This window comes from Pygocentrus nattereri, chromosome 19 (genome assembly GCF_015220715.1).
Source record: "Pygocentrus nattereri isolate fPygNat1 chromosome 19, fPygNat1.pri, whole genome shotgun sequence".
Classification (NCBI taxonomy): domain Eukaryota; kingdom Metazoa; phylum Chordata; class Actinopteri; order Characiformes; family Serrasalmidae; genus Pygocentrus; species Pygocentrus nattereri.
Window position 1 is genome coordinate 17,912,315 of NC_051229.1, and position 27,998 is coordinate 17,940,312.

Below are 27,998 nucleotides of genomic sequence, written 5' to 3' on the forward strand. Positions count from 1 at the left end.
CACTCTCATGTACAGAAGGTATACATGCCAGTTTAGAGATCAGAGATTTCCAGTTTGCTGCTGTGCTCATTAAAAGAGCTACTGAGTATATATATGTCCTAAATATGGACAATTCATTCGCCAACCCACAGTCACTGTCAAGTTGACATTGTTCCCTTTAATCCCAGATACTTAAACTTTACAAAACTAGTGATATTTTGGAGCCCTGGGGAAATATATATATTAATATATCTTATATTTATATATACAGTACTGTGCAAAAGTTTTAGGAACCTGAGAAAATTATAGGATTAAAAAGCTCTTTATTTGCTTAGAAATACAGTAATATTAAAATTAATACAAATAATATTAACATCATAAATAGCAATTTATTGTCTATGAATGTGTTCATTTAACTATTTCCAAATCTCTTCAAATGTGCTGGTGATGGAATCAAACAAATCCATGCAATGGCTGGGGACGTTGAGGAGACATGTGGAACCAAAGTTTGTTTTCCTAGCTACCCTTGTTACTTTTCCTGGATTTATGTTTATTTGCATTTATTCTAATGACATATGGTGTTTTTACAAGCACAAGCAATGTTAATACTAATACTAAGATCTTTAAATCATGTACTTAGGTGCCTAAGACTTCTGCACAGTTATGTTTAATTAATTAAAATCTTCTGCATAAAATCTGGTCATTTGGTGAGGAATATGATAAATTACAAATCTATCATTATACTTAAGTGGCATCTTGTTGTGAGGTAAATAATATTCGCCCAAAAGCCACTGAGTCAATAATTAATATGGCCTGGCCTGACCTTAACCTTTATTTAGTCTACTGATATAGTGACGTCCTTTGACCATCCTCTCAAACCATCACTCAAATATCCTGATTTTACAGGCTGTTCATAGCGGAGTTAATAACTTATGGCTTGTGCAAGGTTAAAGCATCATAAAAAACAGCAAAAAATAGTGTTTTTGAGAGTCTGATAATTAAGTTCTGGATGCCTTTGCATATTCCAACATAGCAAATAACAATAAAAAAGCATAATTTCTCCATTAAATCCGATGTGCTATAAACGTCAAAAGTGCTCATCTTGAAAAAGTTTATCCAGACACTCTACAAATTGTGGCAACAACAAAATTTACCCAAGCACACTTTTGATAAAAAAGGAAAAGCAGTTCCTAAAGAAAGGTCTCTTCGTAAGTCTCTGTAGAGGTGCAAGGCTGAGAGGGCACAGGGTCTCTGGAGTCAGATAACAGCTCCTGAAAGAGGTCACTGGGAGCCATGGTGACGGTCTCATATGAGGGAGGGGAGGACTGCAGAGACTCCTCAACTATTTCATCCTCAGGGCCATAATTCTCCTTAATCATACAAGCAATGAGCCCCTCCCTTTCCGGGGCATCCTTGATGTCCACACCCTCAAAGTTTATCTGTCGGTACAAGTAGGAAGCTTGCTTCATCTGCCGTTTGACCAGATGCCTCCTGTAGGCATGCTGGATGACAGTGGCGGAGACTTCCTCCTGCTTACGCCGGAGCGTGGTGGTGATAGGCTCATGAGATATCTTGGAAGGGTTGGCCATCATGAACTTGTCCTCCATCTGCTGCTTAAGGGCATCCATCTCACCCGACTCACCCAGGACACGCTTGGTGAAAGCGAACAGGATGTCCAGGCAGTGGATCTTGTCCCCACTCACCATGGGCAAGTCCATGGTAATAAGTGTAATATTGTTTGGTTTGGGAATCCGCAGGGGTTCAGACAGTGCATCGGCAAAGTTTGACAGCTTGGAGTACTCGATGAAGTGTGTGGCCTCCACATCAAACTTCTCCCACACCTCATAGAACATCTCAAAGTCATCCTCGCTGAGAGGTTCTGTACTCTCCTCAGTGGCCACGCTAAAGTTCTCCAGGATGATAGCGATGTACATATTAACAACAATAAGAAAGGAGATAATGATGTAGCTAACAAAGAAGGTAATCCCCACTGAAGGATTTCCGCAATTGCCCTTGGTGTTGGTTCCCGTGTTGATGATTTGTGGGTTGCATTCCTCAGGTGAGTTGTTCAGAATGGGATCCAACAAATTGTCCCAGCCAGCCGAGGTGGTGATCTGGAAAAGGCATATCATGCTGTTCCCGAAAGTCTCAAAGTTGAACATATCATCAATCCCACCCTGCTTCTTCACGTAGGCGAAGTTGGCCATGCCAAAAATGGCATAAATGAACATGACGAGAAACAACAGGAGGCCAATGTTGAATAGTGCTGGCAGTGACATCATTAAGGCAAATAGTAATGTCCTTATTCCTTTGGCTCCTCTTATGAGCCTAAGGACTCTTCCTATTCTGGCCAGCCTGATCACTCGAAACAAGGTTGGAGACACAAAGTATTTCTCAATAATATCAGCCAGAACAATTCCTGTGAGGAGAAACAGATGAAGGATCACATATCAAACTTCTAAAATTAAAAAATAAAATAATGATACCTCAACATGATACAGCATATTCAGTAAAATGAACAAAAAATTATTAGCTCAGAGTGTTAAAAGTGACTATAATGCTTATAAAACACAAAATTAATAGATATCCTTCTTTCTAGTTCCTGAAAAGAGAACAAGAAATCTTTGAGACAAATCTTAGAGAACAAGTATCTTTGAGCTCCAAAGATTTCTCCAACACTCCAGCCTGAGAAGGGAGCGTTGTTCTACACTTTCCAATTATAACATAACCAAACCCTCCATTAATATGAACCAAAATAATTGTTCTCCCTTTGCACTATCTAGGTCTCCTTGATAGATACCAATAAGACAGTTAGTCCCTCTTTCCCTGTTAATTCAGCTTGATGTTAGCCAATGTTCTGCTCCAAGCATATTCAGCTCTCCTACCATGTTGTTCAAAAAGGTGCAGAAGTATGAAATGAGTCCTTATACTTATAGCCAACAACACACACAACGCATGTTGCTATACTAATTTCGATCATAGCCTTGGACATGGTACCAAGCTCAGTGGGTTCAGAAGAACTGCTGAAGCTTCCATCCTGGTCTGCAGCCAAAAGAGCTGCTGGCAAGAGTTAACTTACTTGAGATGAAGATCTGTCATGTCTAAATGGTATACCAGCCTCTTATCACAAATTTAACACATCATTTTTCCCCTCTGAGGTGAAGCAATATAAAGGCCTAGCATGAATTTATGATATATTCAACCAAAAAAGCTATAATTTATTTATTTTTAAGATCTTCCATATATTAACAATAATTCCTATTTTTAAAGTTCTTTGCTGATGAAACATGTTTAAGCTACAATTTTTGTAGCTTGAAAAAAAGATAAAGCTTCCAAATACTACAGAGAGAATCAAATATCTACTTAACGAACAAACACTTAAGTATTTAAATTATTTAGGGCAGCACTAATGTGTTATGGATCACAGCTACAGATGGATTTAGCATTGGTTGAAGCCAAGTCTCAGTGATAGTATACAAAGCTCAAGGCAAGTTTGACGCTCTGATTTAAGAACTCTACAGCAACTGTACCCACCAACAATGGAAAGGATGACGACTACAAAGTCAAATATGTTCCAGCTGATGGTGAAGAAGTAGCAGCGGAGGGCAACGATCTTAATGAGGCATTCAGTGGTGAAGATGATGATGAAGGCCAAGTTGATGTTGTTGAGGATGAACTCCATGCGAGCAGACTGCTCGTCCGTCTCCACCATCATGGTGATCATGTTCAAGATGATGAGCATCATGATTGTGATGTCAAAGGCTTGTTTGGACACCAAGTCAAAGAAGAAGCCTTGCAAAATGTTCTAGGTGGACCAAAGAACTGTGTTAAAATTGCAGGTTAACAAGCTTAGCTAACAATAAGCTTATAATGTGCTTGATGATAATTAGTGTTTTACCAATGGTCTTGGTATGGGCTTCTGTGGCTTTTTTGTTCCCAGCTTTTTCATTGCATTGTAATATTTTTTCTGCTCTTCAGTCATAAAGATATCCTGTCCACCTTACCAAAGCAGAACAACATCAACCTTATTTTAAATGAAAATATCAAATTCATTTACAAATATTATTTCCAAAACAGTTAAGTATCAGCACCTATCTTTCTCTTCTGCTGATTGAAGTTGTCAATAATGACACCGATGAATAGATTAAGGGTGAAGAATGAGCCAAAAATGATGAAGATGACAAAGTACAGGTACATGTAGAGATTGATCTCCTTAACAGGCTGCTCTTCTACCTGTGGTGCAGAAAACAACACATGACTCAGAGCATTGCACTTTGATTTACACTAAACATTTTCCATTTTTTTTAAAAGGCAGTAATGCCTACCCCCCGGGAATCCACTGCTGCGTACATGATTTCCATCCAGCCTTTGAAAGTTGCCTGTGTAACAACGACACAGTGTTTTACACAGGGTTTTGAGAAACCATGTTGTAAAATGTAGCTTTTATATTAGGACCATATATATATATATATATATATATATATATATACACACACATATATATATATATATATATATATATATATATATATATATATATATATATATATATATATATATATATATATATATTCATTTACCCATTGGAAAGACAAGACTCACACATGAGTCAATATGAAACCAACAGGATGTGGTCACCATAAAGCGCCATTGCCTTGGTAACAGGCAATTACAAGCTTTTGTGAATGACTGAAAGCAGACTATTTCTAGAGATAAATGAGGTGAGAGGGAGGAGGTGAGATGACTCAGCAGAGCCAGGGGCATGGTTGCTTGGCTACCTCACCAAATAATCTCCGTCAATATTCTTCTAAAAGCAATACAACATGAAGGCCTAACCTATAACTGTTAATGGGTGAAATGGAAATTAACAAAAATGCAGATACACCAAAAGTGAGTAAATCAGGGACTTACAACTTGCAAAAGCGAGAGGTAGCCCAACCCCACGTTGTCAAAATTGACTTTCACCTTGGTCCAATAGAACTGAGTGTCATTCATGGCCTGGCAGTCAGACTTGTTGTTCACAATGGAAGCACTGTGGATGTAGCCTGTCCTGTTAACACATTTTCCAAATTTCCCAGCAAAAAGGTTGACACCCATGATGCTGAAGATCAGCCAGAAGATGAGACACACCAGCAGGACATTCATGATGGAGGGGATGGCTCCAATCAGTGCATTAACCACCACCTCACCAAATGCAAATAGAGACGTTAGACCAACAGCCACCACATTACAGCTTACTTGACACCAGCTTTATAAGACAATTCTGTAAATCAGCTACATAAGGAAATATTATACAAACTTGCAAGTACAATTATGCTATTTGGCTCAGAAGTGATGATAACCACACTAGAACATTTGGTCATGCTGTCACAGATTATATTTCTGAGTGGCTGAACCTTTCGTAGGGACAGTGGAGAGCTCATACACATATTGTAACCTGATGAATGTCATTTAAAATGGGGGATTTTGTAAAAATAACTGAATGAGGATTAATTAATACCTACTATATAGAAGTTTTTTTTTTTACAATTATAAAAAATACAGCCTAAAATGTATTCTATTTGAGTGTAAATACTAGAAACACTAGTATTAATGCTAAATACTTTTTAGTATTTAACAGAGTAAATTTAATAGTGTAAATACTAAAAATACTAGAAACACATGTTCAGGTTATAACACATGATACTGTCTTGATTATGCACAGACTGTATAGTTTTTGTGCCAAAAGAGTCAAGAGGACTAAGAAGAGAATATGTTTTACTCGCATTCCCTCGAATCTGGACAGGGCTCTCAGTGGTCGGAGTGCTCTTAGGGTCCTCAGAGATTTAATAGCTCCAAAGTCCGAATAGCCCAGAGAGTTAGCCACCAAGCTAATCAATGACACCTGCAAAATAAGAGCAAAAGCATATTTTAGGTTGAAGCAAATTACAAGTTGATGGGCTGTTGCATGTGCATTGCAGGACTTGGATCTGAACGCTTTGTACAATCTTCATGGTACACTAGTGTTCACAGAGATTTCTCTTCAATGCTATTCTGACACCCGAAGTGACTGGTCTTAAGCTCTAGGTTGGGAAATGTCTCTAATCTCTCTATTGCGCACACCCACACGTGTGCACACACACGCACATTCATACAGATGCATGCATGATCCCACATTAACTCACACACCCTGTAAAACATATCTGTAACATCCTAGGCTGTACTTAGGAACAACAAAATGCACTAAGGTCTGTTCCTGTACACCGCTCAAACCAAACCCTATTTTTATACTCTTCTTTCTTTTTTCTCTTGGTAATCATTTGCTTTCCATTTTTTTCTGTTTATTTTTTTGTGTGTTTGTCTTTTTCCCTCTTCCCATATTTTTTTTCTCTGAAAAAACAAAAACTAAAAAAAAACCTCTCTTATCACTGCCATATATTCCAGATATTAAAGATGTATCTCTTTACATACACAGCTCACCACACACACCAGTCACAAACATCTTTACACTCATTAAACAGCTTTAATGCACACAATCAAATTCTACACTAGACATGTTGGCACTTAAGTTTGTTACCTGGAACACTCGTGGTAATGGCACACAGGCTAAACAAACCAAGGTACTACATCTTCTATCTTCTTTAAAGACAGATATATGTTTATTACAAGAAACACATCCATCAGAAACAAATCATCACAAATTGAAGTCATCACAGTTCAGTCACATATTCTCATCTTACTACAATTTCAAACAAAGAGTTGTTTCCATCCTAATGAATCAAATAAAACCACTAAAACAGACATAGAACGTATATCATAATCAGTATTAACATCTCCAATATCTTCTTAACTTCAAGATTTTTTCACTAATCTTTATACTATCCCAGATTCCGCAATTATAAATGGAGGTAACAATATCATCATGGACCCATATCGTGATAAAAAAAACAGTGCACACTCCACTCGTAATTGGCAACCAACAGATACCATTAAATATTTTGTGACTGATTTGGGGCTCAGCGATGGTTGGCGCCTCAAACATCCAATGACCAAAGAATTCTCTTTTTATTCACAAGTTCATGGCTCACATTCTCGCATTGATTTTTTTCTATCCAGTAACTCTATTACATCTAACATCTCAGACATAATATGCCACCCTATAATAATTAGTGACCATACCCCTGTTTCACTCAAGTGGAATATAAATCATGTACATAAATCTTTCAGATGGCACCTTAATACTTCTCTCCTAAAAGAATTAGAATTTTTAGTAGTTATATTCGAAAAGGGCATCCTAGAAATGAATGATTCTCCAGAAACTTTGGGAACACTACTTTGGGAAACTGGGAAAGCCATAGTAAGAGGCAAAATAATATCCTACTCCTCCTACAAAAAAAGAAAGATCCATAAAACAAATCTAATCTGCAACAAAAAATTAAGGAATTATCAAATAAGATGCTAAACAACTCCACAGATAAAACTGAAAATGAGCTAAGTGTAACTGACAATACAATGAACTCATAAACAAGAAGACTCAATTCCTAATACAACAATTAAGACACAAAGATTTTGACCACAGTAACAAATCTGGAAAACTCCTGGCTAATCTAGTAAAACATAAAAGAAAGAAATAGCAGGAAATATTATGCAAACAACAGAAGATATCAAGCAAGTATTCAGGAAATTTTATAAAAATCTATACTCACTAGATCAAGATCCAGAAACAGAAGACATTTGCACTTCTTGATAACATAAATCTTCCAAGACTGACCAAAGAACAAACACAAATACTGGAAAATCCAAGAACGTCAGAAGAACTTTATAATGCCCTTCACCTCATGTCTTATCATAAAGCACATGGTCCTGACGGCTTTCCCACTGAATTTTAGAAACACTTCTGGACAATACTCGCCTGACTATTCAATAGAATGACTGCTGAAATAAAGCATAACAAGATTTTACCATCTGAAATGAATACCGCAATAATTTCACTTCATCTCAAATCTAACAAAGGCCCCACCCTACCCACCAGCTACCATCCACTATCACTCATTAACACAGACATAAAAATTATAAGCAAGACCTTGGTGACTAGGTTAGAAACAGTTATCCCATCAATTATAGATCGCAATCAGACCGGCTTCATCAAAGGAAGACATTCAACCGTTAACATCCGTAGACTACTTAACTTGATGCATCACACATCGATTCACAAATCAATATTCACATTAGATGCAGAGAAAGCTTCTGATGAAGTCAATTGGAAATTCTTGTTCACCACCTTGCACAAAATAGGGTTCAGAGAATCATTTATTAATTTACACTGCACCCAAGACCACAGTTAATACCAAATTTCACACTGCACAGAGGTACTAGGCAAGGATGCCTCCTCTCATCCCTCCTATTCTCAATTTTTATAGAACTGTTGGCATCAGCTATATGACAAAACAAAAACATAAAAGGTATCTGATGTAAATTAAAAATCCTCAAAATTAAAATGCCATATATTATACAGGCTAGATCATAACTAAGGCCTAAGCATATTGGAATAAGTGCCCTAAAATAACCTCAGTATGAGGACAGATGCTTTTGAGTGAACTTGTGAACCTTTCAAGGCCAAAAAGCCGAGATGGAAAAGTACCAGCATGTGCTGGGCACAATGTTTTTTTTAAAAAAGAATTTGGACAAGACTTGGAGATAATGGTTCACACAAGACCCTATTTGATAGACATTTGAAGGTCAATTTGAATATAATGGTGGTTTTATGAAACCAGGAGATGACAAAAAAGAGGTGGGGCGATGTCACCCCACCTTCACCGAGGGTATAAAACATGTGTACAAATTCTGTATATTTGGGTGTGTCGTCCAACTGCCTTTGGAATACATTCTCCATGCTCAAGAAATAAAGGACCTGCACTTCTGAATTCTGAAGAGTCTTCTCGTATTTCTTAGTCTACTCGTTTCTTAGTTTGTTTGATTCTTTTTAATTCTTTCAACAAATTGAATTCGTTTTATTTTCCAAACCATGGATAGAACTTAAGCAAGGTGATTGAACAAGTGTCGAGCGACGACATATCCATACCCAAACTGTATGTCATCATTTTATATGCAGATGACATCCTACTGTTTTTGCAAAATCCCCCACATCAATTCCTCAAACCATACAGATTACTGAAAAAACTCCAAATATTCAATTACTCTATTAACTGGACTAAATCTACCATACTATCAATTAACATGAACTTATCAGATACAGCAGCACAGTCTCTTCCTATTCACTTGAGCACCCAATATGTCACATATCTGGGTATCAAATAAAATGGATCTAGCCTAATCAAACAGATGAATTATGGAGAGCAGTAGAACAAGCTTCAAGTAATGAAATACAACTCTCAGACTTACCATTCATTAGTACAACATTCAAACACTCCTATTTCAAAAACCCAGTGATAGTATCAACACTGACACACTGACAAAAAAGATAGAACTACTAGAACTAAGTCCACTAATTTCAGAATTCCTAAACATCTCCTCAAAAAAATATTATGTAAAATTTATAAATTCCTATCTGAGTTAGACCAAACAATTTATGTACCAAGGACAAAGAGGGAAGAAGATCTCTTGGTTACTCCCTCTACTGACCTCTGGATAAACATTCTGGAAAACACATTTAGCATGACTATGAATACTAACCTCCACCCTCACCAGCAGACATCTATTCTGACAAATTGGAAAACAAGGAAAAAGATCACCAGCAATCAATGTAAAAATTTTTTAAAAGAACACATAGCAATGGAAAAAATCTCAGCATCTCAAAAACAGATCTCACCAATACAAAAAAACATGGTCAACGCTTAACGAATTTCTACAAATTCTACAACCACCTTAACTACCATCGGCTTTTACACCTACTTGAGGTGCCTCTAACCGAATGTTCCTGGTCATACACACACACACACACACACACACACACACACACACACACAAATAAATTTATATGGCAGGTATTATAAATAGCTATAGCTCAATTAATTCTCGGAGGGTACAAATATTATAATTTCTCCCAATTTCTACCATTTTTTCCTCCTTTATTCCCCTTGTAATTTTTGTTTGCTTGTATGTTTGCAGTTTGTTGTCCTCCCTCTACATGATGGCAGCATATACTAAAAGAAATTTGTAATACCAGTAATAAAGAAAAAATGGCCTTCTGAAGAGGTGGGGTGGTGGCAGGCAAAATAAATAAATAAAATAGGTTGGGAAACATCTACCAAGAGTTGTTTAAGAGGAATTTATGCAGGTGGAAGTCCATTAGGCCGTCACTATGGGGATTATGAATTACTGTCATTACAGGAACCTAAACATTTTTTGGTATAAAATCAGCCCTTTAACTTTCACAGGGAAAAAATGAATCCTTTAATAAAAAAGATAAACAAAAAAATTACACACACATAATTATATATACAGTGGTTTAAAGTTTGTGAACCCTTTAAATTTTTTATATTTCTGGAGAAATTTGACCTAAAACATGGTAGTGGTAGTATCATGGTTTGGGCCTGTTTTGCTGTATCTGCTGCCATCATTGATGGAACAATGGACTCTGATTTATACCAGCAAATTGTAAAGGAACACCAGGACATCTGTCCATGAGTTGGAACGTGGGTCATGAAGCAAGACACTGACCCAAAGCACACAAGTCATTCTACCAAAAATAAAGAAGAATAAATTTCATGTTTTGGAATGGCCAAGACAAAGTCTTCACCTTAAAGCAAACAGTTCATGGGATGAAACCCACCATAAGAGTTGAAGCAGTTTGTACAGAGGAATGGGTTAAAATTCCACCAAGCCGATGTGCAGGACTAATCAACAGTCAGACACATTTAGTTGCAGTTATTGCTGCACAAGGGGGTCACACCAGATATGAAAGCAAAGGTTCACATACTTGTGCCACTCACAGATATGTTTATAAAGGCTGGATATTGGATTATTTCAGTCAAAAGATCAATGACCAAGTTTAATATTTTTGTCTAATTTGTAATTTGGTTCTCTTTATCTATTATTGTAACTTGTGTGAGAATCTGATGAAGTCTTAGGTCAAGTTTATGCAGAAAAATAGAAAATGGAAAATGGAAAAGGGTTCACAAACTTTCAAGCACCACTGTATGTAGGTAAACACTACATAGTATTTACAAAAGTTCATGAATAAAACAAAGCTTCTACAAAACCATGCTCTCATACTTATCATTAAGGATGCCCTGCACTGATCTGAAATGCAGCATGGTATGTCTTTTACAAAGTGATAGCAAACAGGGTAACACACAGAAAGCTCTGACTCTACTCACTGACAAGTTCACTATTGCCAATGTGGACATGCAAACACATTTGGTTAAAGATTTGAACGAGTTAAAGTGAACATTGCCATGGAAAAGTTAAAGAAAGATCAAAATTTGACTGAGCTATTGCTATATAAAAGATGCATCATGCCGCCTTTATTGCTGAAAGCACTGTGATTCACAATTTGGATGACAATAATGATAAACATAACTGATGCATGCCATTCCTGCAATATTCATTTATTTTCTAATTCAAAAAGGTCGTCTTCTACTGAAAATATATAAATTATTATCTCAGTTTGATCACATAAACTATACATAAAGTAAATTCATGAGATTAGGAAATCCTGGTCGTAACAAAGAAGAGTAGATTAAATGGCCATGACAGCCTTCAAGGTTTTAGGGTATTTTACTGTGACAATATTCACAAGTTGTAGCAGTGAGACATATTTTCAAAAAATTGGCCAATTAAAACAGTCTAACAGTCATTTGTATAGTCTGCAATGCCAATGTTTCAGTTGTGGTTAATCTACCTGCACATAAAATCTGCACTGAAAGCTAAGAAAAAAGGAATACTTGGCTTATTTTAGGGCAACTTCAACTTTAACAACATTGACCATTGAAAAGAAGGAAGGAGAATCTGCTTAACCCTGCATGCACACCACTGGAGACAAAAGTGGCAAGGCAGTTGGAAAGCATTTGTTGTAAATGAGAGCGAGCATCACTCAATGATCAGTACAATGACTGTTGGTAGTGCAGCCAGAGGGACACGATGTTCAGCTCTTCTCAAATTAATGCAAATGAGCAGTGATGCTGGGTGACGATAACGTTCTCACGTTCCATGGAACAAACTACATTTATCTTGATTCCAATCGAATATTTGTTCCGCAGCATTTACATGAAAACATAAGGAAAGCTGATATGTTCTGCAGTCTAAATAAAAAATGAGGTATGTTAGAAGAAAGTGTATCATGAAATTAAATGATGCCCTCCACAATTCAATTTGAGAAGAGTGATACCATTTTAGTGAAGTGATAGATCAGCATTGCCTCAGTGTGAACTAAGCAACTGGCTTAAGTTATTGTTTTTTTTAAGGCATAGATAAGGAGACAGATGCTGAATATGCTTTCCAGAGAGAGATGCAAATCAGTCATCATTTAGTGTTAAAGTGAGTGACACTATTTAGCCTACTAGGCATTTCTAGTCAGTATAAATTGGAAGAAAAAACATTAAGAAGTTCAATCTTATGAATTTACTATTTTCTTTCAACATCCACATTCAACTATTGTCTTACATAATGTTAGTGAAAAAAGCCTACACTTATTGTTCACTTTGCTGGTTGACTCTGGCTTGCATTCCTTTAAAAATGTAGTTAGTATGACCACACATTCCAATTGAACTTGCTACCTTAAGAGTTCTATCAAGGGCTGCCCAAGTGAGTAATTTTTTATCGGCAGTGTGCACGCAGAGTAACAGTTTTGTAATATATTCTACATATAGCAATGTGGTCAAGTCTGCCAAGATAAATGGTTAAACAGTGTAGAGCCAATACTTATGTGTTTTGGGACATTCTACAGGAACACGCTTATTGGGACATTTAAAATTCATCAAATACTGAGGTTTGATTTATAATTTAGTTTGTTTAAACACATACACTTCCACTCTATTCTACATTCAAAGCAGACAGAACAGTATGGTATTCCACTGTCGAATGACCCATTGTGATGACCGTGGCTGGAAATGGTATGAGGTTCGTGAGCAGCTAATGAAATGACACGAAGACAAACCAGAAGACAAAGTATGCACATATATCCACGTTAATCTGTGCACATAGATGCATACTCAACTATATATGCATTTCAATATGCATATATATTAAATAGAGTGAGGTTTTATAAAGAATTTTATTTATTTTTTAAATGAAGTCGAATAATCTCAGCCAGATTAGCATTTTCGTGGTGCCCAAATAGTATCCTGAATGCCAAATTAGGACACTGTATGATAATATATAGATATTTAATTTTTTTTTTATATTAGTCCCAAGAATCGCTGGTTCTTTATAAAAGAAAGTATTTTATGGGTTTTATCCAATATATAACAAGATTTATACAGTGTGTTTCTGTGTGTGGCTTTAATAAAAGACAGGTAAAAAAACAAAGATTTTATTATACAATTACATAAAGCACACAACTGAATAAAATAATAATTATTATTGTCTGCTACATGACCTAGTTACCTGAAAATATCTTAATTTTTTGTAAGCAGGCTAAGCTAAGATTAACTTAAGGGACTGTCCTTAGCAATCCTTAGCATCCTTTCTATAAATTAAATACAGTATTATAAAAATTGTTTTCAAACCTATTGTGAGACATTACTAACAAATAAAACATAAAACACTGTCTTGTTTTATAAACATTTCAGTTGATGGGTGCATTTTCATCTGATATAAAAGCCAAGGTCCTGAGCATGTAACCACATCAATGTTACAAAATCTGTAGCACTACACACTTTGAATGCAAATAAAATGCAGGTTTGGATTTTTCCCAAGAGAGAAAGCGAGAGACGGTGGCATTTATATCTTGAAGTGGTACGAGTGAAGCAGAAAAGCAGTTGTGATGCAGATGTAACAGCTTATCCTGAGTGTTTACTCACCTCTGACCATTGAACTATGAACTTACCCTATCATTAGAGGTGTGTGTGGAGATCTGTATGGGGTCAGACGGGCGGGTGAGACCAGGAGAAACACAGTGAGGGCTTGTGCAAGCAAATCAAATCTCACTCGCCAGTTCAAATTACTCCATATTTTGGTGAATGTGGGTGTGAATTTGCATGTTCATGTGGCTATTTTAACCTTGAATCAGTAGCATTTAGTTTTACAATGACTCTTTGGGCCAGTAAGGACGATGTAACAATGCTGCACGAACACTGTAAAAAAAATCACTTGGTGTTCAAACTTAGAAAAACTAAGTATCCTGGTTGCCTTCAAATTATGGGTTCACTGAACTTTAAATAATAAGGTAACAGAATGTAAAACACAGATTAATGTTGTGTTAACTTACTATTACAGGTTCAATTAACTCAAAATTGTAAGACAACTAGGTTACTTACTTTTTTAGGCTAAAACAATGAATCAGCTTTTACTGCCTACATACAATATAAATATGACGGCACTCATCATTTCACAAGTATCATTTTATGTAAGATGTTTAAAAATGAATGAAAGCCATTACAATATTAAGGGCTGTGAAAAACCTGTGTTCATGTTTAATCATTCATATAAATGTAATTCATAAAGGGTCGTGTCTATTATTATAATTAGTATATGAAGAAACATGAATAGTGATGTAACGCCACGTTTATTTGCAAGTGATTTCCTCAGACAGTCTTGGCCGGACCATTTTTTATAGTGAGTTAGCACCCAGGAACATCAACAGTGTTAAAGTGAAATTTGATCTTATACTGGTGATTTTATTGCATAAAACAAAATAAATAATTTTGTATGAATTTAGAAGGCATACCACCCTAACATGCACCCTTAATATTCTGGCTAAACTGAACTGATCTTTATGAAAGTTTTCTTAAGGTAGCCAACTTCAACATGATGAACAAAGCTGTAAGACTCACATCCACGATCAGGAAATCCAACCAGCACCAGTAGTTTGTGAAGTACTTCTTAAATCCATATGCAATCCATTTGAGGAACATCTCCAACACAAAGATATAGGTGAAGACCTTGTCTGCATATTCCAGTACCACTTTCACCACTTTCCTTTGTTCAATATATATGTCTTCAAATGCCTGAAAAAGACAAACGCTATGCATCATAATAAATTCTGGATAGTAATAAAACATACAACAATAAAACATAATAAAAAACTGGAGGGCCTACATATTGCATTATACATCACAATGAAACAAAGAGATGACAGAGAAGAGTGTGTAGATCCAAAGTGCAGTGATTAAGTCTACATTATTCAGTTTGTTCAATTGGGTTCAACAAGTCAGCTACATCAAATTCACACACTCCTGACAATAAAGCAGACCACAGGACAGATGTGCTACCTAGGAGCCCAGTTTGCTGATAATTTGATGTAGATTACTAATAGTTTAAGGGATGAGTTTTGTTTGGTAATATACATAGTTGCTGTAATTCTATACTATTTTTACTCATTGAGCCAGTGAATCAGTGAGGATTGCTCCTTGTTTAGGACTGCTTTTAAACTGGGACTTACCTGTTTGTTTATCTTATCAATTTGTTCTGTGTACACAACATTTATTGCGTATGGACAAAAAGTTAATATGCCACACTTATATTCACTTGTCTTGCTGCTTAATCGTAATCTTTCGATCAATACCATTCAGGTTTGAAAATAGAAGATACTTTACAATTTAAACTTGACCAAGTTCCATGCCCCTCAAGTACCAGAGACACACACACATATAAACATTAAACATTGCCATTGCCGCCTCTACTTTCATACCAACCATCTCCATGTCCACCTTCACTACATCCATAAACCTTCTCTGAGGTCTACCTCTTCTCCTTCTACCCGGCAGCTCCATCTCCAACATTCTTTGCCCAATATATCCACTATTCCTCCTCAACACATGTCCAAACCATCTCAACCTGGCCTCTCCGGCTTTATCTCCAAACTGCTCCACCTTTACTGTCCCTCTGATCTGCTCATTTCTAATCTTGTCCATCCTTGTCACTCCCAACGAAAATCTCAGCATCTGTCACACATCAGCCCTGACATCCGTCTCCACCCACTCCATCCTGCCTGCACCCTTTTCTTCACCTCTTTTCTACACTGTCCATTGCTCTGGATGGTTGACCCAAGATATTTGAAGTCACCTTTACGACCTCTACTCCTTGCATCTTCACCTTTCCACCTGCCTCCCTCTCATTCACACACATGTATTCCGTCTTATCTCTACTGACCTTCATTCCTCTCCTCTCCAGTGCAAACCTCCACCTCTCCAGATTCTCTTCCACCTGCTCTCTACTCTCACCACAGATTACAAAGTCATCTGCAAACATCATGGTCCATGGAGCCTCCTGCCTGACCTCATCTGTCAACCTGTCCATCACCATTGCAAACAAGAAGGGGCTCAAAGCTGATCCCTGATGTAACCCTACCTTCACCTTGAAACCATTTGTCAATCCAACTGCACACTTCACCACTGTCTCACTATCCTCATACATGTCCTACACCACCCTAACATACTTTTCAGCTACACCTGACTTCCTCATACAGTACCACAGTTCCTGTCTTGGCACCCTATCATATGCCTTCTCTAGATCCACAAAGACACAATGTAGCTCCTTCTGACCTTCTCTGTACTTCTCTACCAACACTCTCAATGCAAAAATTGCATCTGTGGTACTCTTTCTGGGCATGAAACCAAACTGCTGCTCACTGAGCTGGACCTCTCGCCTTAGCCTTGCTTCAACAACTCTTTCCCATACCTTCATGGTGTGGCTCATCAACTTTATACCTCTGTAGTTACTGCAGCTCTGCACATCACCCTTGTTCTTAAAAATGGGGACCAATACACTGCTTCTCCACTCATCAGGCATCCTCTCACTCTCCAGGATTTTGTTAAACATCCTGGTTAAAAAGTCCACTGCCTTCTCTCCTAAACATCTCCATACCTCCACAGGTATGTCATCTGGACTAACTGCCTTTCCATTCTTCATCCTTTTTAAAGCTGCCCTCACTTCCACCTTACTAATTCTCTGCACTTCCTGATCCACTATCTCTCCCCCCGTTGTCCTCCTCTCTCTCTCGTTTTCCTCATTCATTAGTTCTTCAAAGTACTCCTTCCATCTACTCAACACTCTCTGTTCACTCACTAGTACATTTCCCTCTCTATCCTTTATCAGCCTAACCTGCTGTACATCCTTTCCAGCTCTATCTCTCTGTTTAGCCAAGCAATACAAGTCCTTTACTCCTTCTTTACTGTCCAGCCTCTCATACAGCTCATCATAGGCCTGAGCCTTTGCCTTTGCCACCATTCTTTTTGCTATGCGACTAGCCTCACAGTACTCCTGCCTACTTCCTTCATCTCTCTGGTTATCCCACTTTTTCTTAGCTGCCTTCTTCTTCTGAATACTCTCCTGGACTTCCTCATTCCACCACCAACTTTTCTTGTCTTCATTCCTCTGACCAGATGAAACTCCCAACACATTTTTGCCAGTTTCTCTCACCACCTTAGCTGTAGTTTCCCTGTCCTCAGGTAGCTCCTCACTGCCCCCAAGGGCCTGTTGCAATTTTTCCCTGAACTGCCTGAGACCATCCTCCTCCTTCAGCTTCCACCATCTAATCTTTGGCTCTGTCTTCACTCTCTTCCTCTTCTTTGTTTCTAACCTCATTCTACAGACAACCACCCTATGCTGCCTTGCTACACTTTCCCCTGGCACCACGTTACAATCTCCAATCTCCTTTATGTGGCATCTCCTGCTAAGGATATAATCCACCTGTGTGCACCTCCCTCCACTCTTGTATGTCACCCTGTGTTCTTCCCTCTTCTGAAAATACATGTTCACCACAGCCATTTCCATTCTCTTTGCAAAATCTACAACCATCTGACCTTCCGCATTTCTGTCTTTCACACCATACATACCCAGCACCTCTTCATCCCCTCTGTTCCCTTCACCAATAAAAGATATTCAAAAGGCAAAACAGCTCTGTTTGAGTAGATGGAAAGAAGAACCACTTCCAAATTCACATGCCAGAACTTTTGCAAGGATTTTAGCTGAATATAGAAGAGAAATTGGATGGAATAAGTTGCACTTTAAGATGTTTGTCTTTCTTGAGGGTTAAAGAGACAGCTGCTTGGCAAATGGCTGAAGGTAGGGATTTTGATTAAAGAGACTCTTTGAAAACTGACAGTAATAAAGTGGATAGTAGGTATTTGTAAAGAAGTTCATTGGGTAACTGTCTGGTCCTAGAGATTTACCTGTATGCATAGATCTGATTGCTGATGCTATCTTTGCGACTGAGAGGTCTTCCTCCAACCCAGCTGTCCCCAGGTGTATAAAAAGGCTGGTCTGTGCTTTTTGAGCCTCGCTCATCCTTAATTGCTGAAATTGTTTGTTTGGCAGTTCTTTGCCACAGCTGATGAGTGAGTATCCAACCATTTTTTCCACATGTTCATAACACTCCTATTATGACTTAGAGATGATCATATTGGCAGAAGAGCAAACTTGGTTTGCAGTGATATACGCTTTTTCATTGCACCTGCAGAGGGGAGATGACTACAAAGCCTATCTAGCTCCAGTATCTCCAGTTCTTTAAAACATGTGTCAGCCACCACCAAAACACTGCAGATTACAGCACACTGCCTCATTAAAAGCACCTACTTCATCAGCTAATCAGCAAGGCCTTCATGACCTGAAATGAGAGCACTAAATGAGGGTAAACAGATCTTTGCAGAACTTGAGTCACAATTTGACATGCCTGCTTTAAAGTGTGCAGTACTTGTGGGTTTTTTTTTTTTTTCCACAGTAAGAGATGATCTCGCCCCCTAGAAAATATGCCTTCAGTGACTCCCAAATGGTTAAGGAGGACATTCCTGGAGATTGATTAATCTCAAGAAATAGTCTAATTTCAAATTAATGAAGTTAGTGAAAGCTTCCTCTGACAGAATTAGCAGATTGAGTCTCCAAAGGTGATAACAAGACTGGAATAGGTCCTATGAACTGGGGAGAAAAAAAAAAGAGTATCATCTAGAAGTAGGATTACGTCATACATTTGATTTTTTGATACATTTTGATGCATAAATGTTTGTCAAGATGACAAGAAATGCACAAAGTCACCCCACCACAATGACATAGCCCCCGCAGGGTCTGCCTCTATACTCATCATTACAAAAGGTGCATTTTTATTAATAAGTATGGCTGCCCCCTATCTTCTGACTGGAAATTTAAGTGATAATATATGTTCTGCACACCCCTTCCTCAATTGACAATGGTCTGCACAGTTTGAAACAAAGGCAACAAAGAAGAACTGTAATCTTGAAACTCTCGATTCAGAATGTATGTGTACATGTAATTAGTATGAAAATGCTATGAAAATGTAATAAAAAATAACTGAAAATTCTGTATTTAAATATCAGCACCAAATGACAACAACTTGAGAAAATGAGTTATCTGTGCATGGAAATTTTCTAAGCAGCCTTTTACCAGAGCTCCACTGCTGAGGAGGATCATGAAGATGATGAAGGTCTCGAACCAGCTGTGCTCCACAATCTGATAACAGGTCTTCCTCAGCCTCCACCAGGCCAGACCCAAACCCTGCGTGGTGTTGATGTAACAGCACTCACAACGACGCACGCAGACTGCAGAAAGCGACATTTTTATTAGAGTCAGCAACTAAAAAAAAGGTGAAGGAAACTAGCCAAAAACATAGTCAGATCAAGGTCATCTGGAGTACAGGCCTGTGTCCTCAAATAGTCATTTGTTATCTTATGTCATAAGACCTGGATCTGGGTCAAGCGCTTTGAAGCGACAACTGCAGATAGAGTGACCTACATTTGGGGAGACGATTTTTCCTAACATGGTCTAAAACAGTCACCCATCCTTCCTCTGGACATCTGACTTTTTTATACAGTTGTAACTCTGATCCACCACACCTAATCTACCTAAGCCTTGCAGAAGGCTTTGATTATAATGGATCAGGTGCTCCTTCAGAAAGCGCCAGAAAAAACTTCAATGTCAAAGCACTGGTTTGGCAAAAAATAGATTTTTTATAGTTTTCCCCAAGAGAAGTTAGGTGCTTTCCGATTTAATTTGAACATTATCATTCACTCACATTCAGGGAAACACTCTTCCGGCTCCATGGTATCCTCAACCAGCACAGATTCTTCATCTTCTTCCCCTGGCTTCCTCAGATCCACAGTACTTCCTTCTGACAAGCTAATCACTTCCTGAAAGAGATGACAGGCAGATGTTCATTTCCATTTTCTATCATATCTACGGCACTATTTAGGGATCTTACTGGCTAAAAAGCATTGATTGACATTATTAACACCCAGAGCAGACATTCACCTTTTCTCTATTCCTTGAAAAACCTATCAACATCCACACAGGAAATCATAAATCTGTCCCATATATACTAGATGGCCAATATTATTTATTCAGCATATGGTGTCATACTGTATCTGTGTTTATTCAGTGTGGTAGACCAGACAACTGTAAATATTACTGACCTGTGGCATTATCTAAGATGATCATTGAGGAACACTATCCACAGTCTGTATGTTTAAACTGTGACTGTTGCTGATGGGGCTCAAGCTAAGGCTGCGCTGCTACCAACCCTGCCATCTTAATGCCATTTTGAGGAGATTTCCCGCGGGTGGTAATGGCAGCATATTTGAAATGATTTACGAGGATTACTGGCCCAAAGGTGCTGGCAAAATCCAATAATGTCAGTGCTGTAATCCTACATTAAGGAGCCAGCAAGCAGTGCGTGTGTTTGTGTGTATGAGTGTGAGAGAGACACTGAGTTAATATTGCTATGAACTTTGATTACATCGCTAAGATGCAAATGGTTGTTACTTTGAGGGTTGTTATTTTGCATGCCAGTTGCAAGGCACGTAGGCATTCTCTTTTAGCACAACCTACTGATCCTCAGGCATGTTAGAAGTATCTTATAAACATTATAAAGAGATTTACTCATACAACTTCTTTCCCATCTGATATCAATACCTAATCCTCAAGTATCTGCCAATACACTCCATCTATTGTTACTACATAAAACTGATGTTTACACCATTCCACTTTTTTTAGGATTTCTTTTGCTAAAAGCATTATTGACAAACAAAACATACTAAAGCAATGGCTAAATCAATGGCTTTTACTGATTGGATAACTTTACATTGTAATGGTTTCAGAGTTTCTGTGCTCTTTAGCTTTGTTTATATTTAAATGCTTAACTACATTGATGTACTGAAATCCTTGATGGTTGTGCCTCCCCTCAAAAAGCTTGCGTTACAGTATTTTTATTTCTTCTTGTCTCAAGCGTGAAATAATCCCAAAGCACCGATGTTGCTTGCTTCAGTTAAGATCCATCTACTGGTGCACATAAAAGTGTCACTCAGTAGTGCAATCATCTTAGAAACTGCCAACACTGATAATGTAAGTTTCAGAACTGGGGCTGATACCAATACAGCAAAAGGAACTGATACCAAGAACTAAACATGGCAATTTTATTTAAGACTATGTCAATTGATACAATTCTTAGTGGTCTCCTGAAAGGGGGGCTTATATAAAAAGGGTTGTGATTGCCGCATGGGTTACTCAAATTTAACATCCTTAAATTAAAGCTGTCATTCAGCACTTTATCCTCATAGTCGTTTCATTTTGAATCCAAAAAATAAATAAATGTCACTGTTTTAACTAACGGAATGTGGGCGCTGAGATTGCTCTCTTTGACAGGGCTGCTGTTTGTGAGCAACGTGATCATTATGAAAGAGGTGGGCCTGCCGAGTATTAAGATTACACAACTGGTCACATGGGGTACAGGACACACCCCTCTCAGGGACACCCTGTTTCTCACTCACTTCTTTCTCTATTACTGCAAATTACAGTAGCTTACTCTGCAAAAATGACTGTACTTCCTGTCTAGTACTGTACAGTATTTCCTGTTCAATTCTGATCACTATAGTCAGTCACTATCTATGACTTGGATTTGAAGATAATTGCAAAGCACTGGTATGCAATTACCAAATACCTGAACTGTTAATTCGGTTCGTTTAGGCCATTCAGTGATTAATAAATTATTAATAAATACTGATAAGCAAAAGCCTTCATAATTAATGTCTCTCTCAGGACACACCAGCAAACCTTCACTCTGCTTTGTCATGACTGTTCACCAAGCTAAAAATGTATTACAATATAATGCATCAGCATTACATTAAAAGTCACTTATATGCACTAAAATACATGCTAACACAATATTAATTTAAAAATTTCTGTAACACTTTTGATCTCTTGCCTTTGGCAAGCTGGCCTACTTGAGCAGACATATTTCTCATCTCAGCTCTTATGTAAGGGAGACTGTGCTGCAGCTAGGATCACCTTGTCTGTGGTGCAGCTTAACAGCTTATGAATCCAGAACAGCCTTCACACATCCAAGGCTGTTACACGACCCCTCCCCTTGCCTCCCTGGCACACACATGCAGTAATCTGCCCTTTCGCATCATCCAGTTGTCCTACGCACCCTGGCTCTCATTTGAGAGACAGCACTCATGTCCAGTCAGAATGAAGACTGAGGTATATTTGTGTGTGGATGTATGGAGGAATTAGACAAAATATTCTATTAATTAGGCCAATCAATAGTGTATGACAGGGATGTCCAATCTTATCTTCAAAGGGCCAATGTCGCTTTGGATTTTCATCCCACACCTGATTCCAGCTGTTTAATCAGTTGGTTTCAGTCTTTAGCAACTGATCAGGTGTGCTTCTGCCTTGTTGGAATTTGTGGATAAGATTGGACACCGCTGACGATTCCTACTAATGTTTTTCAGAGACAGAAGTAAAAAGCTATAAATATTTGACAAATGATTTTTTAGATAACAAGAAAAACAAATCACTTATGTAATTTAGGACATTTTGCCTTTACTGATCATCCAACACATGGTAGTTGTCCAATGTCTTTCTTTTGCACTGGAGCTATGAAGCCAATGTAGCCTATAGTAATGGAACTAACAAGGATGCTCATACCCACCAAGTAGCTGTTATGCAGACAAATGCACAAATGTGCAGACAAAACACAGGCTTCAATACAGGCTGCTACTGCTGTTATTAGCTATGTGACACTGTTGACCACTTTTATAGATTAACAATATGTCAACAGTGTTGGAAACCACATAAGCAAGTCTGTTTGAAATTACTTAACTAGTCAGAGGCAAATACGGGGTGATGTTGGCATTAGCACAATGGTAACTGGTAGTATACAAGCATTTTAGCTTCTAAGATACACTAACATCCAGTGCAAAACTAAAGATGCAAACCTCTGACTACCTTTTGGGGTAGGGGAAAATTGTGTGAGCAAGGCAGGGAGCTTATAGCCCCCCTTCAAGATTATAAAATATACAAATTTGTTTAATTCATTTTCATTTAGTTTTATTATTTCAGTATCAAAGGAATTCATCCGGTAACTTCTCACCGGTTTGTTTTCTTCATCCTCTGATGTCTCAGTGTCTTCCTCCTCTTCCTCCTCGAGGAACTCCACATCTGACTCTCCAGGCGCTATGGGAACGCATATGGTTAAGTTGGGATTGGTCATATAGCTGTCCTCCCCTTCCGGAATGATATACTTCTCTCCATAGCGTCCAATTCTTCCAATTGTCCCGTTGCATTCAATGTGGTTGGTGCTGTGAGCTTTCATGGCTACCTGGGACTCTTTGGTCCTCTGCCTGGTGAAGTTGCCATTGTAGAGGTCCTTGATGAAGCCCAGCAGCCAGGTGAGGCTGCCATGGATCCTTGCAATGGCAATCTGCAGGTTGTTCATTTCACCATCATCATCTGGAGCTGACAGGTTGTCAGAACTGAAGGAGCTCAGCAACAGAGCTAGGAACAAGTTCAGCACCTATAGTCAGAAATCAGATTTAAGATTGCACAATTTCTACTCAGTTTGGGGGAAATGTGTGATGGACTTGACATTCAACTTATGTAGTGACAACAGGTGGGGGTTTAATACAATTATGTATTAATAATACATGTACATTGCCTAAAATTACGTTAGTCCATTAATTACTCTTTTGTTATCTTATTAGATTACATGCGGGGTAAACATGTTTGGTTACAACAAATAGCATGTTTTTGTTGCACATGATTTGCCAACATGTAAATTAATCCAGATATTATGATCATGTAAGCATAACCACAGTCCTGCTCTGAGCCACGCATGTTTACCAGCTGCATCAATAAATGAATCCATGTCAGTGTGAATTCCAGGAAATTGCCAGCCTATGCAAGCTAAGCTCTCAGCTGTATATAGTACAGAGAATGTTATGCATTTAACATTGTGCTTGATCTCGTGTCCCAAGAGCCAGTCTGTGGGTCAAAATGGACCTGATTAGTGACAGATACCCTTTGACCCTCTGACAAGGCTAGAATAATCCAAAGGGTAATGAGGATGTGGAAGAAAAGAGAGTCAGATACAGAAAAGAATGATGGCACATTTATAATCAACTGCATCATAAAATTGTGAGTGATCTGGCTGAATCAAATTCATTTGGTTGACTACTATAAGGGCTGGAGCTATTCCTACATGTCAATCAATATCATATTCTTGTTCTAACAGAAGAGATTTTTAGAGAATTAACAGCCTTGTTTTGTGGAAAAAAAAAAAAAAAACATTTACTAATTTATTATGTTGTGTTTTTTGACATTAAAACAATGTAAAAATGTCGACACAGAATGTAAATAAAATATAAATGTAATTAATAAATTACAACCATTTAATTATAACTAACTTGCATAATAAAATTCTATACATTAAATGTATAGCAACAACAACAACAGCTTAACTCTAGATGTAAAAGGATTTTCAAAAAGTACCACTTTGTAACTGATGCACCATATTAAAGGGGCAGAGTTTTTTCTGGGAAGAAGGTGTGGTTCAATTTGTAAGTCTACAGTTTTACTGTTTGTAAACAGTTTTTCTTCTAATCACACTCACCAAAGAAATAATCACAAATATTTACTGGTTCTAATAACAAAAAGATATCTTGCTTCTGATAGTTTTGATATTATTGAAGTCTTGAAGCTAATTATGAACACTTCTCCAGTTAGTTGCCATATTGCTGTTGGTAATGCTGTTACATGAAAATGAAGACTATGTAGCAAGAGCATAACTGTGACAGGTATTTTCATGTATTTTTGAGTACATGAAAGTGTGTAAACTAGCCTAACTAACCTAATTTACAAATCTGTTATACATAAAGATAATGATGTTTGTTAATGATCGCTTTAGTTACTGTTCCATCACATGCACATATGAATCGCAAAAATTACAGATCGGAGCATCTTGTTATATGGTACATTTGCCATATGCCATGCAGATGAGGGAAACTATGAGGGAAAATGACTCAAAGTACTAGTTTATATTAGCATGAATTTGTCTGCTATTCTTTGAAGAGCCAATCTTATGAGCCAATATGAAACATATTTTTGAATGTGGTCCACTTCTGTATGATGACAGTATGTTACTGTCAGTGTCATGTCAAACATGCCTGCTCAAGCAGGGACTGCAACTTGGGGTCACTGCATACTGAATTTTTTTTGGATGTGAAATACAGTGAATGGGGGCACAGTTAGTTATTGTATATCTACAAAATGTGTCTGTATGGTAGAGTGCTTGGCCAATGAGTGCAGCTACAAAGATTTACTCAATGTACATTAACAGTAACCTTACTGTATGTATGTATTTCATATTTTTGAAACATGTGCAAAGATGCATCAAGGCAGAGGGGTGCTATTTAGAGTGTTCCAAAATACAAGATAATTTGTTCATTATTTTGCAGGTCACTACATATTTCCATGTACAAGATGGAAGGAGTCATCTCAGTTTCAGTGTCTCATTAACTGGTAGTGAAAAGTTAAATTATAAATATCATACAGGGCTGTATATAAACCTTCTGAGCAGGTAGCACCAGTGCTATAAACATAAAATAAAAATATTGTAGCACCAAAAAAAAGTCATCAATAATACTGTACTATTTCTAAAAAAACATGAATTATAATATGGATTAGCTGGAGCATGTCATTTTGATTGTGAAAAAACAGAAGCAGTATTTTAAACTTAAAAATTTAAACTTAACTTAGTAACAGGTTAACTTGAAATTCTGAGTTCACAGAAAAGTAGTATTCAGTTAAAAAAACTTCCCATTTGTTATGAACTCAAAATTTCAAGTTAACTCAGTTACTTTCATATTTAAGTTTATGAATTTGTTAATGTTTGAATTATCTTACAGACTACACCACCATAAACAGCAGAACCTATACATTGTTGCTGTTTGTGCGACTATACTCCAGAAGATGGCTTGTTAAGTCAGGAAATGTTATTCAATACTGCACATTTAAAGGAAGTGATAACAGTTCACAAATTACATAAATGTCTATAATTTCTATTACCAATTGATAAAATGTTTAGATGGCGATACTACAAATGCCCACACAATTAGTTCTTTAGCACTTGTGATTTTTAATATCTCCCACCACAGGTGGCAATATACTGCACTGTACAGCTCTGTCATAAGAGATGATATTCAGTACTGTGTTATAGTAATGTTCTTTTACAGTTTCAGTAATTCGGTTATAACTTATACACGATAGATGGAACAGAACGAGTGATACTACAAAAGAAGGCATTAATGTAGAAAGTCCTGCTTCCAGCACATAACAGATGTGTTAATCCCATAGTCAGAACAGGTCAACACATAGCCATGTCAGAGTAATTTCAGTAATAGCCTGACCTTTATAGAGGACCTAGTCCAGATTAGCCATGCTGATGGGCTCTTCATTAAAATATGTTTTACCTTATCTCCCTAATAACAGTCATCCTCCGTCAAGCAGCTAACAAACGGACAAATTTTGGCCTGCTCTTTCTAAGAGTATCAAGGCCACTTACTGGTTTCCTTCAGTGGTTCTCCCAATCACAACAGGTCCTGTGCAAATGGGAGCAATTTCCAAACCACTACAACAAATCTACACTGTCAAAACAGAAAAATATCAAAGCAGAAACAAAGGGAAAACTGTCAAGATTAATATCATAAAGACTTTCCAGTGAGACACCGATCTTGTCGTTGCAATTTAATTAAAATGTAATTAAAGGAGTTTTACTGAAAGAACAAATGTTTTTTTCTTATTTTTTCTTATTTCTTAGCCCAAATGTAGTTGATCAGCCAAGACATGTTTTAAATCTGAAATTTGCTTCTCTAGTTTTGCACAAAGCTAACATATAAGGAATGCTTATATTCTACCAATTAACATCATGTAAACTGATCATTCACAAACCATCACTCACTCATCTCAGATGCAGAGCAGGTAAGTAATCTCAAATAGACTTGCTTATGAGGTTTCTGACACTGCACAGCACAGGCTGCTGTTATATTGAAATACTGACTACTACTACTCTGGACTAATTAATTCACTATACTACTTATCTGACATAATGATAATATGGCAGACAGTGTTTTATGTAGTAGGAATGTAGTTTGAACAATGCTAAGTGGTGTGATATCTGCTTCCATTGCATGTTAGCTGCAGGAGAAATAAGGCAAGGAGAAAATGGTGTTAATTAGATATTTCTCCAGACTTGCTTTAAAAACTTTTGAACTCACCACTAAGTTGCCTATGACCATGACCAGCATAAAGACCAGGATGCAGAGTGGTTGTCCAGCCACCTCCATGCAGTCCCACATGGTTTCAATCCACTCACCGCACAGCACTCGGAACACAATCAGGAAAGAATGGAAAAAGTCCTTCATGTGCCATCGTGGCAGTCTACAGTCCTTGCTGATCTTACACACACAGTCCTGGTAGTTTTTCCCAAACAGCTGCATGCCCACCACAGCAAAGATAAAGACGATGATGGCTAGGACAAGGGTCAAGTTGCCCAAGGCACCCACTGAGTTGCCAATGATCTTTATCAGGGTGTTGAGCGTTGGCCAGGATTTGGCCAGCTTAAAGACTCTCAG

General features: G+C 37.6%; 1 protein-coding gene across 2 annotated transcripts in view; it reads right to left on the bottom strand.

Moving 5' to 3' along the window:
* Positions 1 to 353: 353 nt before the first annotated feature.
* scn12aa (sodium channel, voltage gated, type XII, alpha a) overlaps positions 354 to 27,998 on the bottom strand; it is an 80,597-nt gene continuing 52,952 nt past the window's right edge. Inside the window, exons 16-28 of one of the 2 annotated variants that reach the window (XM_017697197.2) lie at positions 27,642 to 27,998; positions 23,462 to 23,884; positions 20,105 to 20,219; positions 19,477 to 19,631; positions 14,913 to 15,086; positions 13,967 to 13,993; positions 5,741 to 5,863; positions 4,891 to 5,163; positions 4,305 to 4,358; positions 4,071 to 4,212; positions 3,878 to 3,978; positions 3,514 to 3,784; positions 354 to 2,398 (exon numbers count right to left, since the gene is read on the bottom strand). In XM_017697197.2, the coding sequence (XP_017552686.2) occupies positions 1,170 to 2,398; positions 3,514 to 3,784; positions 3,878 to 3,978; positions 4,071 to 4,212; positions 4,305 to 4,358; positions 4,891 to 5,163; positions 5,741 to 5,863; positions 13,967 to 13,993; positions 14,913 to 15,086; positions 19,477 to 19,631; positions 20,105 to 20,219; positions 23,462 to 23,884; positions 27,642 to 27,998 (3,444 nt within the window). In that variant the 3' untranslated portion in view covers positions 354 to 1,169. The remainder of the gene's footprint in view (positions 2,399 to 3,513; positions 3,785 to 3,877; positions 3,979 to 4,070; positions 4,213 to 4,304; positions 4,359 to 4,890; positions 5,164 to 5,740; positions 5,864 to 13,966; positions 13,994 to 14,912; positions 15,087 to 19,476; positions 19,632 to 20,104; positions 20,220 to 23,461; positions 23,885 to 27,641) is intronic. The other variant, XM_017697198.2, reaches the window with a different exon arrangement.